Source organism: Pinus tabuliformis, chromosome 6 (genome assembly GCF_031772625.1).
Source record: "Pinus tabuliformis cultivar Carrire ecotype Pingquan chromosome 6, CPIR1, whole genome shotgun sequence".
Classification (NCBI taxonomy): Eukaryota; Viridiplantae; Streptophyta; class Pinopsida; order Pinales; family Pinaceae; genus Pinus; species Pinus tabuliformis.
The window spans coordinates 2078523490-2078540472 of NC_142292.1; the positions used below are offsets into that span (position 1 = coordinate 2078523490).

General features: G+C 39.8%; 1 protein-coding gene across 1 annotated transcript in view; it reads right to left on the reverse strand.

Annotated features, from left to right (window-relative positions):
- Positions 1 to 277: 277 nt before the first annotated feature.
- LOC149267565 (putative 3,4-dihydroxy-2-butanone kinase) overlaps positions 278 to 16983 on the reverse strand; it is a 376959-nt gene continuing 360253 nt past the window's right edge. The window contains exon 21 of the mRNA XM_089433400.1: positions 278 to 1267. Coding sequence (XP_089289526.1) covers positions 1139 to 1267 — 129 coding nt within the window. The 3' untranslated portion in view covers positions 278 to 1138. The remainder of the gene's footprint in view (positions 1268 to 16983) is intronic.

Consider the following 16983-nt stretch of genomic DNA (forward strand, 5'->3'; position numbering starts at 1 on the left):
AGAAATGATCTCTCTGACCTGCAATGATGCAATAAAAACTATAACATGTTAATAGTTATAATAACTATAACATCTTTAGTCAGCAAAGGTTTGTATTCATCCCAGCAAATCTTTTCTTTTCTAAGAAGACACAATTGTATGTACATCTAATAATATACAATTAAATCGTTATTTGTGTTGACTTCTATAAAATAGGAGGTAGAAACAGATTGTAACACACTGACAAGCTTTAGGGCCAAGATAAGATTTATTTCCAATTTCACATCTGAAAGAGAAGTATTCTTGAATCTCTTCCACTCATCTTTGATAGTTTTCCTCCCATAGGGGTTTGTTCTTTACACCGTGCATGTTACAATCAGCTGATTAAGAACTATACAGCAGTAGAAAATATAATTTTATCTGCAGACGCTGATAAATTGGACCCCAAAATTGCTAGTCTAACATGCATATGATTAGCTTTTACAATTATCACTTGCATTTGGATGATTTTCATCATGGATTTGCATTTCTCTCAGAAGAATGCATGACGGTAAATCTTGAATAGGCTTCACACTTGCAGGCCAAGCTTCAGCTTAAGATTCGTTTCTATTTTGCAAATTGATAAGATTCAATTCATTTAAGAATCATTTCTGTTCACCAATTATTAGGTTGTCCCCATGCCGAAAGGAAATATAGCACATTACAGTACTAGTAAAATAAAAGAAATGAATCAACTAGTTCAAATACCAATAGCTTCTGGCGTCAAAATTTGACAGTTAACACACGACGAACACCAAAGCTTATTCTGTTTGAAGAAATGGATAAATGAAACCAGGCTCCAATATTCCCGTATTTTCTTCAAAAATTTGACTTACCACCCTTAATCCAAGATCAGAGACCTAGAGACACTTTTATTCTTTCATCTTTTCTTTATTCAAGGCCAAAAGATGAGCGACTCCTAAATCACCTTGTTGAATGAGTTGGATGTGGCTCAAAACGATCTTTGGATGTATTACTGCTCATTGACGCTTACTGAACAGCTTCTAATCACTTGCAAGTTTTGTCTTGTTCTTGAATTGAACTTGGTAGGCTGCAAGGATGTCTTGAAAGGAAAGCTTGCTCATATAATGTCACTGTTGTAACATCAGGTACAGTAAGGTTATATTAACTTCCGATAATACTCTGCAACTGCAACGGCTGCTGCCCTATACCATGTTGCTGCAGCTATAGCTCCGGGGTCTGGAACTGAAGCCAGATTCTCAGCTGACACATATGCTGAACGGCCAGCCTAGGAGCCAAGAGACAAGATTATGGATGAAAATAAACATATGAAAATTTCTTGTAAACACATCTTATGAAAGAATACATAGGAGTATCATCCATATATGCCATGTGAGTGAACAGATCAACAGTTATATCTGCGAGTTACACATATTTGAGTTGAACATAAATTGATAATTACTACCAAAATTGGACCATATATATATCTATATATATATCTATATATATATATATATATATCACCATAACCATAACCATTTGGGTTTCTCCTTAACACAAAAGATTCAACTTGTGAAGCAGCACAGGAAAGGTCAACTTAAGCATGGTATTCCCCTACCATCCCCAACTTCAAAATATAGTTACCGCCTTTCTTGAAAACTGCTAACCCGTTGGCTAGATACTTTGACCGCTAACTCAAGAAATCAATATGGGAACAGGAAAAAATAATTCTCCCCAGAAGAACTTGGTCCATGTATCACAGTAAATGCATAAAAAAATATGCAGAAAAAACATGCCTTGTGGATATCAATTTCAATTAAAAATTTGACAAGCTCCACTTTCAATCATAATTTCTATTTTCACACAATTTGCATACATCTCCACATGGTGCTCTGTTTTGTTTCTAAGCATGGTCAAAATAGACGGCAAACTTCCTAGAGCATACCATGTTTTCTCAATGTTCTGAACACATTAAATATAAATGCTAGTTTGGAATACAATAATTGTTGTTGCAAAGTTTGCTAATGTAACCTTAAGTTCCCCGATTATCTTGAGTTTTATTTTCCTCATATTAATTTCTCATAATGTTTCTCTATACAAATAGTCTGTTGGCTACTGCAATGGTCTAGAAGAATTTTAGAGGATGTTGGCATGCAACAAAAGTATACTCCTATTCACTATGATAATCAAAATTAAATCCATCTTGCATAAAAAAAATCATTCTAGAATCAAGCATATAGAAGCATACAAACACTACAACAGAGAGAAACTTCAAGACGGAGAACTACATATGTTAGGGTTTTAAGATGAGCACATGATGGTAACCGAGTATGATGGTGGTGTTTAGAAACACCTTTTAACAATGAAGCACATCTGCATAATAAAATCCCAAAGAGCACAAAGCATTGAATGCGTTGTCCATATTGAATGAGGCTAAAGCCTCACCAATTAATAGAATTAGGTTTCACCACTAATACCCCAAAGCCTAGCCCACAATGACTAACAAGCATTTAACCATAAATGAAGTGGTTCCAAAGGTTCGACAAGCCTCTCAAGTTGGGTTTGTATTCTCAAATCCACCCCAGCATGGTGGATCTATGAAGGTGGCATTATCTCAACACCCCTTAATAACAACTTCAAAAGATATCACATCTCCCACCATTCCCACTATTACCTCATGGGAGGTACCTATATGAATTTTTTAGATCAACACCATTGTAAGACCAAGGATTTGGAAGTGTAAAGCCCTGTAGACCTATGGTTGACTATGTATTGTGTTCTCCTAGGCTTATAATGGTCAACCATACTGGAGTGCACAATTCATTGATTGACAGAAATAAGAATAGAAATTATCAATTATTGAATGATGTTTACAGCTATGGGAGGTGTGAAAATTTCTGAATCTACACATCAGAAATCCTACTGCAATCACTGGTTTATCATCTCCTACTTGTTATTACATTCAACAAGTTATTTAATTTATAAAAGGTGATGAAAAACACCACTGCAGACTACACTGACATACAGATCATAAACTAAAACAAATATGAGACAAATGCAAAAGGGACACTGTCATTTTTGGACAACACATCCCCGAAAAAACCCTATGCGAGAAAACCGGTGCAACATATAGAGGGTTTGTATTATCAAGCAAGCATAATTTGAGTACAACAGGTCGCCTCTCCCACCGGCTAACCTTTCAGAGAAATCACAATAGCAAGAAATACATACGAGGGTTTACCTCGTTCTCCAAGTCACAACTGATTCACTAAGTGGCCTGACCCTGGCAAGCACTGCGAAAATCCCAGCGCAATCCCTGCTTGGGCCAACATCTTGCCTCTAGGAGATTGCGTCACCCGATCTGCTGGATCGATTTACTAGAGGAAGACTGTTGTTCAGCCCTTCTGGGTTAGAACCTCGCTTCTCCAGCAAAATCTCGAACTTCTGACGAATATCCTGCACTGCCACTGCAAGAGACCCTCTTGGTCTACGTCAGCTCTACGTGAGCCCCTTCTTGGGCTACAAAGGCCTCTGCGCTGCCTCTCTAATGCTACTATTGCCTCTCTATCCGATACTCATTGGCTCGGAACTTCCTCTCCGATCCAAATCTCTGCTTCTACCCCTTTCACTACAACTCAGATCATTGGTTTGATTTTCTCAGCAAACCACACCCCAAAAAAATCGAACCGATAGATCAACTTGGTGTATCTCCAACTGACCCTCAAACCTTCTCTTATACTTTTCCTGTTGATGAATCAACAGCTGAGGTTAAGTCCCTAATCAATGGCTCAGATTAAATTAGGCTTGATCGTCGTTACTTAGAAGCTTCTCACCCATATTTTTATTTTCCTAAGTTTAGACTTAGGAACCCCATTAAAAATATTAATTATTTTAATAACTCACAATCTAGGTGGAATTTCTCCAAACAATTCCTGGGTTTTGGAGATCTCATGTTTTCTAGCCCCTCCACAAAGTTTTCAAGCTAGAGCACATCCGATGCTACCCAAAATCAACACTCTCTCTTAGCGAGGAATGTGCTCTAGCAATACTTCCCAATAGAAGCGTCATATTGATCCATGACATCAGTCCTCTGTGTTGTTGATGCTTGGCCGGCTGCCCTTCATCCACTGCACTACTGCATCCTGGATTGCTGCCCATGGCACTGCCACTGTCACTGCTACATCTGTACTACAGCTCCCTCTCAATATGTTGCATCATGCTGCCCATAGCACTGCCACTGCTAATTGTTGCATTGCAACTCAGTTGCTGAGAAGTAAGCAAATGAATAGCCACCCAACGTTGACATATTGGTCAGTTTGGATACCTCGTAATGCTAAAGCTACCTCTGCTGCTACCAAGCTGTTGCAATCTTCTCTGTGCCTCCTACACCGTTGCAACCTCTATTGTGTTGCTTTAGTCTCTGGCACTCTAGCTCTGCCACTGTTGCTTTATCATCCCTCACACCAAATGACTCCCGTCATTCTGCTACTATTGTTAAGGGCTCCCGTAGCCGTATGTGATCCAAGAGTTTGGGCGCCACAAGGATGTTGCCCATGTGTAGTCCTCTCGACTACAACTTGATGTCGCCTCACCTCTTCTCCAGAGGTGTGTGAGCACTCATGGCATAATCCTCGTCAGTCTTTCGCTAGAGTAGCCTTCGAGTTAGACTTCTCTTCCTTGCCCTTCTTCTGAGGGCATTGAGTGGAAAAATGTCCTAGTTCCCCACACTTGAAGAATCTGACTTTGGATATGCCTTTCTTTTTCCACTTCTGCTACCCTGGCTGTCCTGATGATGCGAGAGTTGCATCCTCCTCCTTCTTGGCTCTGGCTCCTTCCCCGCTACGCCTTGCCTTGGTTAGCATCCTGATCTCTTCCTGTCGAAGAGGTGCCCACATCTCCTCCCAACTGGGGAGAGAAGCTCTGCCCAAGATACTCTGGACAAATGTTCCCCAGCTTTCGGTAACTGCATTTAGAGCAGTCCTGACCATGAACTCAACATCTGATGTAGACCCCACGGAAGTCAGCTGGTCTCAAATCCCTTGCAACCTGAGGAGGAAGGGATCGATCTCTTCTCCCTTTTGCATCTGGGATTGTCTCAGCTGATTCTCCAATAGCATCTTCCGTTGAACGGAAGTCCCTTGGTAAAAGGTGGTCAACGTCTCCCACATATCCCTAGATGTTTCCTTCTCAGCAATGTGTGGGACCACATGATCTTTGACCCCGTCTAGAATCATGCATTTAGCCTTCGTTTGAGCCTCGTCAGACTTCTTCATAGGATCAACATCGATCGGTACGACTACCACTTTCATGGCATAATCCTTGATGAGATTATTGTCCAAGACTGTTAGGATCCTAGCCTTCCAGATGACAAAGTTGGATGCTCCATCCAATCTGTCCTAATCCCTCAGTCCATTGACTGCCATCTCTGCTCAACAAGTGTAGAATAGGTTCTCTTCTCCCTCTCTTATCGCTGCCCCAGCAAGACTTGGATCTGGATTTCTTTGGCACTAGAAATCCTCTAAGGAACAAGTTCTTTCCAGACTCCCTCTGAGTCTTGATTTCCTTTACAGAAATCCTCCCGCCAAATGTCGAATCAATCCTCTCCAATCCTCCTTTGCTGCTGCTCAACAACCCAGATCTAGATTTCTTTGGCTAGAAATCTGTCAAGGAAGTGACTCCCTCTACCTCGGCTTTGTCTCCACAAACACTGTTCTGTACCAATAGAACAACGTCCCACCAGCTCCTTAGATTGAATCTGCACTGCTCCTCTAGCCCCGACAATTGACAGATTAGAGCCTCTCGGGCTCTGCACTAGCCTAGAGAGCTGACGCAATCACTGTGTGAGCTCCTCTTGGGTACTGCGTTAGCCTCTACAGGCTCGAAATGTTGACGTAGGCACTGCATGAGCCTCTGCGTCACTTCTTTGGCTCTGCGTGACTCCTTTAGCTGCTCTTCTGCCTCTAAAACAACACTGTCACTCGGGAGAGTTGCTTCTTTGCAACAAATTCACTGGATCTCCTGGCTGATGTCTTCAATGTCCTATGATCTGCAATGCTCTCATACCATGTGAAAATTTCTGAATTTACACATCAAAAATCCTACTGCAATCACTGGTTTATCATCTCCTACTTCTTTTTACATTCAACAATTTATTTAATTTATAAACAGTAATAAAAAACACTACTACAGACGACACTGACATACAAATCATTAACCAAAACAAATATGAGACAAACACACAAGGGACACCGTTATTTTTGGGCAACATGTCCTCGAGAAAACCCAATGCGTGAAAACCGGTGAAGCATATATTATTAAGCAAGCAAAATCTAAGTACAACAAGTTGCCTCTCACGCCGACTAACCTTTTAGAGAAATCACGACAACAAGAAATACATACGAGGGTTTACCTCATTCTCCAAGTCACAACTGATCCACTGAGTGGCCTGACTCCGACAAGCACTACAAAAATCACAGCGCAATACCTGCTTGGGCCAGTGTCTTGCCTCTAGGAGACTGCGTCACCCCTTCCGCTGGATCGATTTGCTGTAGGAAGACTGTTGTTCAGACCTCCCAGCTCAAAACCTCACTTCTCCAGCAAAATCTCGAACTTCTAAGGAATATCCTGCACTGCGACTGTAAGAGACCCTCTTGGCCTGTGTCAGCTCTACGTCAGCCCCTTCCTAGGCTACGTAGGCCTCTGCGCTGCCTCTTTGTCCGGTACTCTCTGGCTCAGGACTTCCTCTCCGATCCAAATCTCTGCTTCTGCCCCTCTCACTGCAACTCAGATCACTAGTTCATTTTTCTGAGCAAACCACGCCCCAGAAAAATCAAATTGACTGATCAACTTGGTGTATCCCTAACTGACCCTCAAGCCTCTTATACTTTTCCTATTGATGAATCCACGGTTGAGATTGTCCCTCATCAATGACTAAGATTAAATTAGGCTTGATCTTCGTCACTTAGAAGCTTCTCACCCATATTTTTATTAATACCCATTAATATTTTATTTTCCTAAGTTTAGACTTGGGAACCCCATTAAAAACATTAATTAGTTTAATAACTTACAATCCAGGTGTAATTTCTCCAAACGATTTCTAGGTTTTGGAGATCTCATTTATTCTAACCCCTCCACAAAATTTCGGAGCTAGAGCACATCCAATGCTACCCAAAATCAATAGGAGGCTCTGGCTTAAATACAACTCTTGGTGCCTCTTGGTGAATGGGCATGATCAAAGATCATGCCCTTTCCTAATTACTTACTAATTAAAAATTATTTAATTTCATATAACATTGTCTTCACCTTGAAAAGATGCTTTGTCCTCAAGGCATGCGTAACGACAAGTGTTGTTGATGAAATGCTTATGTTTCCCAAGAAGCTGCTTCTTTTGGTAAGTCCTTCCACTTGATCAAGTATTCTTTGATTACTCGTGATCACAGCTTCTTTTCCCTGATGGAGATGATTCCTTCTGGTTCTAGAATGACCCTTCCTTCGTCATCTAGGGTCGGAAGTGTTGTTTGTGCTGATTGATGTTCGCCAAGTGCCTTTTTAAGGCAGGAAAAGAAAAACGTCGTGAACACGACTTTTATCAGGAAGGCTTAAATTGTATGCTACTTGGTTGATCTTTTTGTTGATCTGGTACGGTCCATAAAACCTTGGTGCCAATTTGTTTTTTCCCTTTTGTTTTAAGGATAACTACTTGTAAGGTTGAAGTTTAACAAATACCCATTCTCCAACTTCAAATTCTCTCTCGGTTTTGTTTCGGTCAACTTGCTGCTTCATACGATTTCTTGCATTATTTAGATTTTCTTTTAGAGTTTGGACGACTTTTTGGGTTTCTTCTAACTGGTTTTTAACAACTGGAAGTTTTGTCTCGATGATAGCAAAGGTCTTCCATTTTGGGGGTTCGTAGCCATACAGAGCTTGGAATGGAGTCATTTTCGTTGATGTGTGGTAAGTAGAATTGTACCACCATTCAGCGAGGTGTAACCACTGAACCCACTTATTTTGTTTGTTTGTGGCATAACAACGTAGGTAGGCTTCTAAACATTTATTGAAAACCTCTGTTTGGCCATATGTTTGAGGATGGTACACTGAATTCATGTTGAGGTAGGTTCCTATATGATTGAAAAATTCCTTCCAAAAATTACCCTTAAATTTGGCATCTCTATCGCTCACAATGACCTTGGGAAATCCATGTAATTTGTAAACATTTTTGCAAAATGTCTTAGCGATTTGTTTTGTTGAGTCTGAGTTCCTCATTCCAATAAAGTGAGCATACTTGGTGAGTCTGTCGAATACTACAAGAATTTTATCCTTACCATCAGACACAGGTAAACCTTCGATAAATTCCATTGATACTTGTTCCCATTTTTGATTCGGGATATCTAAAGGATGAAGTGGTCATAATATTTTCATTTTTATTCCTCTGTCATTTGTCGCATTTTGCTACATAGTTCTGAATTTTGATACACATTCCCTTCCAAAAGAATGACTGGCGAGCATTATAGTAGGTTTTAAAGAACCCTTCATGTCCGACTGACAGTGAATCATGTGACTCTTTGAGAATCTTGGCTTTAAATTTGTAATTTGAATTCAGATAAATTCTTCCCTTGTACCATAGAATATCGTTCTTCCATTCAAATTTTGAATTTTGAGGAAGGTTATTGATTATAGCACTTGTTTTCGAATCTTTTGCATATTCACTTCAAATCTCCTTAAGCCATTCCGTAACAACAACCAAAACTGCAAGTAATGATAGTTATTCGTCCTTCCTAGATAGAGCATCAACTATTACATTATCTTTCTCTTTCTTATGTAGTATATCCATGTCGAAGGTAGCGATTTTTTCTATCCATTTTTGTTGTTCTATAGATAGTGTTTTCTGCTGGAGGACATGCTGAAGACTATTGTATTAGCGTTTTCTATTCGTATTAAGAACTTACTTCCCAAGAGATATTGTCTCCATTTCACTAATGTTTGCATAATTGCAAGCATTTCCTTGTTGTATGTAGACTTGAGACGTTCTTTCTTATTGAACTTCGTACTCTCAAACACGATTGGGTGTCCATCTTGCATTAGTACTGCTCCAATGCCAAAACCTGAAGCATCACACTTAGTTACAAATGGTTTTGAGAAGTCTGAAGTTGCCAATATAGGGGCATTAGACATAACTTCCTTCAAGTCTTCAAAACACTTTTCTGCTTCATCATTACATCGAAATGAGTTCTTCTTTAGAAGATTCAATAGGGGTGCGTTTATATGGGCATAGTTTTTAATAAATCTTCGATAATACCTAGTCAATCCTAAGAATCCTCTTAGCTTGGAGATATTAACTGGTTTGGGCCACTCCCTTCTAGCCTTGATCTTATTAGGATCCACTTTTACTCCTTCCTTGGATATTATATGTCCGAGATACTCTACTTCTTCATTCCCAAAAGTGCATTTGGACTTCTTGGCATAGAATTGAGGTTTTTCTAACACAATAAGAACTTGCTCCAAATGTTGTAGGTGCTTATTCCATGTTTTACTATAAATTAGAATGTCATCAAAGAACCTAATACAAACTTCCTTAGATATGGGAAAAATAGCTCGTTCATAGTAGCTTGGAATGTTGCTGGTGCATTGGTTAAACGAGAAGGCATTACTTTAAACTCGTAATGGCCTTCATGTGTTCGAAACATGGTTTTTCTACATCTTCCAACCTTATTCTGATTTGGTAATACCTTGATGTTAAGGGCACTTTTGAAAAGTATTTAGCTTCATGTAGTTCATCCAACATTTCATCAATAAAAGGGATTGAAAACTTGTTTTTAATTGTTATTTTGTTTAGTCCTCAATAATCGATGCATAATCTGAACAGTCTATCTTTCTTTCGAACTAATACTGTTGATTTTTGGGTAGCATCGGATGTGCTCTAGCCCTGAAATTTTGTGGAGGGGATAGCACACATGAGATCTCCAAGACCCAGAAATTGTTTGGTGAAATTCCACCCGGATTGTATTTTATTAAAATAATTAATATTTTTAATGGGGTTCTTAAGTCTAAACTTCGGAAAATTAAAATATTAATGGGTATTAATGAAAATATGGGTGAGAAGCTTCTAAGAGACCCGGATCAAGTCTAATTAATCTTAGCCGTTGATTAGAGATTAGATCACAACTGTTAATTTCACAATAGGAAAAGTATAAAGGAAGGCTTGGGGTCAGTTGGAGAATACACACAGAGAGATTGGGGAAATTGATTTTCTGAGGTGAGTTCTCAGGAGGAAAATCGATTGGGGAGATCTTGCAAGTTAGGGGCAGGGATAGTTTAGGAATACTGACAAAGAAGCGGAGAGAAGCTTGTGGAGGCAGTGCAATAGCCAGGAGGACTGATGCTGGGCCAGTTTGGGCCCACACAGTCTTGATGCAGAGCCAAAAGGTCTAGCGCAGAGGAGAAAGTTGCCTTCCATAGAGAAAGCCGGAATTGTCGGAATTGCCGGGAAAACTGACGCACTAGGCAAAAGAGCTGATGCAGAGAATGCTAGGCTGATGCAGGGCCAGCGCAAAAGTAGTTGGGCTAGCCAGTTTTGCTGCCGGATCAACAAAAATCTCCTGGGTGAAGTGAGGTAAAACTCACTTGGATTTTTTACCATTATATTTCTCTGTCACTAGTCTGTCGGGAGGGCAACCAACATTTGTATTCAAAACTACTGCTTAATAATAGAAAACCCTCAGAGCTACTGCACCAGTTTCCGCGCATTGGGTTTTTTCTGGGGATGTTTAGTCCAAAAATAAGTGTCCTTTGTGTGGTTGTCTCATTTATTTTTCAGTACTTGATCTGTATATTGGTGTAGGCTGTAGTAGGATTTCTGATTTGTTAGATTCAGAAATTTTCACAAATACAACTGCAACAACATACGGACTTCTACTTTTTGTGATAATGCCACATTTTAAAAGATCCTCGACTAATCTTTCAATTTCGGTTTTTTGATGATGTGGATATCAATATAGTTTGATGTTGATGGGATTTGATAATGACTTGACTTCGATTGTATGCTTGATTTCTCTTTTCGGAGGAAACTTCATTAGAAGATCTTGGAATACTTTTTCGTACTTTTGAATTAGCTCTTGGACTTCCGGTGCTTCTTCATTGACCAAATTTGAAGTTAACATTTCTACTTGATGACACTGTACTAAATAAGATGGTGCTCCCTTTCGAATCATTTTCATCATCTAGGATGATGATACAATTTGATTTTCAGGGGGTTAAAACCCATATAACTTGTATTTCTGCCCTTCCCATTTAAATTTTATAAATTGCTTCTGATGGTTAGCAGAGTAAGTGCCTAGGGTTTGACGCCATTGGATACCTAGGACCACATCCACCCCTCCTAATGGTACAGTGTAGAACGAAGATTCCAGATTATAGTCTTGAAGCTGTAATTTGACTTTATGGCATTTCCCTAGTTTTTCAATTTTCTTACCCTCAGCTACCATAACCTTCATGTTGGGCATGGAAAATGTAAAAATGTTGAGTCTTTTCGCCATAGTTGAGTCCAAAAGGTTGTGGGTGCTATCGGTGTTGATCAAAACCATTACATTGCTCTTCTTGATATGTCATTTCAACTTTAATGTCTAGGGCTACGATATATCTGGCATGGCCGATAATGACACTCGCGGAATATTCTCGTTATCTAGTTCTGGAGAGAATTCTGGAGAATCTTTGATTTCTTCTATGTCTGGTTCATCACTGTCTGAATCATTAGTTGCTTCACATTTATACAGGTTCTTGGTCTCTTTTCCTTTAGCACCCTTATGTTTAAGGTCCCAGTTTTTGCCACAAAATTTGCACTAGCCCTCTTTCATTCTTTGCATTTCCAAGTTAGTTTTTTCTCCTTCACGAAGATGTGGTGGAACATACTTTGTGTTATCCGTGTTTGCAACTTGGAAAAATCTTCGTCTCGAATATACTCTTTCAACTTTTAGCCACTGCATCTTTTCGTGCTTCTTTTTAGCAACTTTTTCCTTCTGTCTTGCTACTTCTATAGAAGTGATGTCAGGAAGCTCAAGTTCAGCTTGGAGATGGGGTTTAAGTTCCGTGATGTATGATTCAATGAGACGAGTTTCTAACAATCCAGGTACTCGTGTAGCTAAAGTTTCCCATTCTTGAGTGTATTCGTCCACATCTCCTTTTTGTTGCAGTTTGGTGACTGCTGAGAAGAACTCTTCTTCCTTGACACCTTGAAACCTTTTAAAGAATGCATTTTTGAATTTCCTCCAACTGATAGCAAGCGTTGCCTTTTTCCACCACATATACCAATTATATGCTTTGCCTTCCATTTGCATGGATGCATCCTTCAGCTTTTCATCATCATTGTCAATATCGTAAATCTCAAAATATTCTTCTGCTTTATTGAACCATGCAACACTGCACTTCTTGTTACTGTCAAATTTGGAGAGTTCAAGTTTTTCTCTTCATTGATATGTCGCAATTGTTGGAGTAAAGAGAGGGTATTGATTCGCAAGCTGCATATTTGAGAATTGATTCCAAAGTTGCATATTTTGAAAATTCGTGTTACTATTTTGTTGATGGGGTATGGACGATGCTTTTGGAGACTCAGGTTTCTCATGTGAGTCTGACGAGTTTGACGAATTTGGAGAATTGAGATGTTGAGTAGCTTCATTATTTTGGGGTATTTGATCGGGTGTAATCTTCAACTTGTCACAAATACAGGTCAACATCACCATTGCTTGACTATGATTTAGATTCACCATATTTGAAAGGATTGCATGATCCCTTTTAAATTCATTATGGTTCTGCTCAAGTTGACTCTCTATTCTCTTTGATGTATCCTGGAGCGCCTCGATTTGTTCACCATGTCCGGTCACCTTAGTCTCAAGATCTATCAATCTTTTATTGAAATCGGCCATCGACATTGATGAAGCCATTGATCGAGTATGTGGTGGTGTATATTTATCCAGCTTAACCTCTTCTTTAACTCGAACTTAATTTTTTTTAATAATTAATTAACTATACAATAATTATAATTAATTATATTATTAATTATATAATTAATAAATATAATTAATTATTAATTAAATACTATATAATAATTATAATTAATATGTAATAATTAATTAATATAACTTTGATAATTATATTTAATAATTACCACATTATGAGGGTATGAATGAAGTGTGATAATAGTGGAGGCTTTTTAAAAATGTAGGGAAAAAGGGCTACAATTGTTGGCAGGATAGCGGGGTGTCGGATGGTCAATCAGAATCATGGGCGTGACTTATGAGGTATGGAGTCGAGCCAGCCGAAGGGGAATCGGGACTGCTTGACAATGGAAGGGGAACGATGAATGAAGACGACACATGTTAACGACAGTAGCAGAGAAAGAAAAAGGGTCGATGAACGGCAAACGTGGGGAATTAGTGGACGAGAAAGACAAGGGAGTCGCTGGATGGGGTCAATCAGCGGGTCGGGCGGAATTGACTGTGGAGTGGACACAGCAAGATAGCGGAGTGGACACGGTTGGGCATGGAATTATCGGGACAGGTAGTGCGGACAATGGTTGGGAACGAAAAAGCAAGATCGTGATTATATTCAGTGGAGTAATGCGTTTCCGTGAAACGCCTTGCGAGAGAACCGAAAGAAGAATAGACATTATTAATTATTGAATGATGTTTACAACTGCGCGAGGCCCTGGCTTAAATACAACCCTGGGTGCCTCTTGGTGAATGGGCATGATCATTGATCATGCTCTTTCCTGATTAGTTACTAACTACAGACTATTTAATTTTATATAACACATACTCGATCCTCTTTGTTTTCCATTCTCATTTCCTTTTGTTCTAAATAGGATTGGAGAATTTGAGGTGGATCTATTTGGACACATGTTTTTGAGGAGCTAGTGGTTTTTGTAGAGCTACTTGCACTATGTAGGGCCAGTCCAATCCATGTCTTGAACACACTCATGTCTTTCCCACATCGTCATGTTTGTATTTCCTTGGTTATGCCACATCATTATCCAGATCTCCCACCTAGCAATCCTATAGTTCATGATATTCCATATTTTAAGGAATTGCACAAGTCCTAATCACAAGGTTCTCAAGGGTCATAATTTGACAAGCTCAAGTGGTCAATGATGAAATTTTCAATGAACATGCAAGCTAAAGCGAGCCCAACAAAATCAAATTGCAAAAAAATTTAAATTGCCAGAGCACAATGTGAAGGTCAAACATCTAAAGGCCATGTTTGTTGAACGATTTGTCCTAGATATTGAAGTCATTGTGATAAGCCATCTTCATTTGCAAGCAAAGTATAAACACTTAAAGGTCACTTTCTTTTTTTGCCCTAACATTGGACGAACTTACCCTTAGAGCCTTCTTGAGCTAGAAACGAGATCCTTCTTCATAACTCTTCTTGACTCCATATCCCCAAAAGGAATTAGGCACTGATCCACCATAAGGTGATCACCTTAAAACCTTTTTCTTCACATTTTTCCCCTATTTTCTAGGTCTAGCCACACTGGGCCACCTAGGGCATTACTTCCGACAAAGTAGCCATAGAAAAAGTTCGATCTCCTAGCGTCTACTGCACTTGTGTGTCCTCAAGGTCTCCTCCAAATTTGAAGAAATTCCGACAGTGGAATTGTGAGATTTTCGAAGTCCTAGCTCTAACATCAAACTTTGCCCTCATGTTCCGTTGGCTAGTACCTCATAGGATCAATTTGACACCTCTAAGACACATTCCTTAAACGTAGCCCTCAAATCCTCACCTCCTCCCCGTATAAAGCTTTGTACCTTGCTTGAAAAGCAAGTAAGCTCCATTCTTAACCTCCTTCTAGGAAAAGGATCATTAAGCTCACTTCACACCCATTTGTTGATTCATCCTTCATAAGTGACTTTCCATATACGAGTGTCCTCCGATTGGTGAAAGTTTGTAAAGTGTAGGGAGTCTTAGCTAAGGTGAAAGTGGGCTAAGTCTCCATTGTTTCACTTGATCTAGCAGTTGTCCCTTTAGGAGTCCCTTTTAGGCTCCCTACTAGTTTGAGCGGTAACACTTATCATGGACACTTTTGGGCATGGATTGGTGAGGCGATTCCGCAAAAAGAGTGGGTTTGGTTTGTACTCTTGTGATCCAGGTGGATATTGGTGGCCACTTGCCAAATCCACTTGGACCCCCACCATTGTTTCTTCCAGCTTTTCAGTTTCCTTAATTGTAGCACAATTTACTATTTTTAGCAGTTTTTTGGATCCTGAACTTCCAAAGCCGTTTTGAGGCCCTAAACGACGTTTTTTGGGAAAACTGGGAGCAACATAGGTCCATGGACTAATGTTGCTCTTCCCAAAGTTGTAGTTCTCAAATAGATCTTTCTAACGAGATACTGTGTGTGTCAAACGAAGATCGTATGCCAAAGTTACAACCCCGGGAAGTTGATGTATCAATTTACCCAAACGGGGCCCACAATTTGGCGTTTCATCTTCTAGGGTTAGGTTTTTGGATGTTTAGGGTTTTCCATTGTTTCTCAATAATAAATAAGCCTTCGAGCCTCATTGTAACACAGTTCAGAGGCAGGTAGCCGCCACATCTCTTCTCAGAGATAAGCTACCATCGCCCTAGCTAGTTTATTTCCATCGTTGTTTGTAAGCATATTTTAGTATTTTACATTAATGAAATGAAGTATTATTTCCGCTGCATCTCTGTGTTTATGGTTATCTTTGTAATTTGTTGTGTTCCCATTTAAATCCGGATAATCTTGTCTCCTTTGTCCAATTTGAGGGTTAGCTTTGTATGCTAGTCCCCGAGGGTCTCTTTTATTTGCTACTAGCTTTAGAGGTGGCACTACGTGGGAAATCCTAATTTTGGTTGTGTGGTCCTGCTTCCTGACACCATATGCATCACTCTCCAAAGCTCATTCTAAGCCCATTCACCATATTTCCCATCTGGGTCCACATTTGTCCATTTTGTCTGCAAGGAATTAGCCTCCCCCTCCCCTTGTCCACACTTTGGGTCAGGCCTGAAATGATACCCTAGAGGTTCATGCAGCGAAAAGAAAAAGAAAAAGCATAATTTGGCCACTCTCAACAGGAAAAGTACCACAAAATGCAAAATATGGTCGGGACATACACATTTAGCACATGTGCAAAAGCCAAACATGAGCCCTACCCCTTTCATTGTGGTCGTCATCTTGGTTCCTATTGATTTTTTGGGTAGCATCGGATGTGCTCTAGCTCTGAAATTTTGTGGAGTTCCTAGAACACATGAGATCTCCAAGACCTATAAATCGTTTGGTGAAATTCCACCCAGATTGTATTTTATTAAAATAATTAATATGTTTAATGGAGTTTCTAAGTCTAAACTTAGGAAATTCAAAATATTAATGGGTATTAATGAAAAGCTTATAAGAGACGAGGATCAAGTCTAATTTAATCTTAGCCATTGATTAGAGATTAGATCACGACCGTTGATTCCTCAATAGGAAAAGTATAAAGGAAGCCTTGGGGTCAGTTGGAAAACTCATAATACACAGAGAGAGAGCAGCACTTGAGCTAGATCGAAATTCTGGGGTGTGGTTTGCTAAGAATTTAGGAGTAAGCTTCTAGTGCAAAGAGGCAGTTTGGCAGCGTGACTTTTGTCCAAGGCCGAGAATACATAACAGAGAGGCAGAGCAGCACTAGGAAGAGACAGCGCAACTGCAGGAGGATGACGCAGAGGTTGGAGGGCTGACGCGGTCACTTAGAGGCAGTGCTGGGGTTTCTATGAGGCAAATTGAGCATCAGTTCAGCAGATCAATTTATGAGCTGGGAAGCCTCACTGGGAGGGTGACACAGTTCCAACGCAGAGCTGGGAGCAACCATCACTGCACAACACTGGGGACAACACAGTCACCTGTGGGGTTTGTTCATCCAGTTGCTGGATCCACCCAAATATTTGTCTCCGAATAGAGGTACTTTTGTCGGTTTATTCTCTGTTGGGTGAGATGGATTTGGCACCCTAGTTGTATTAAAA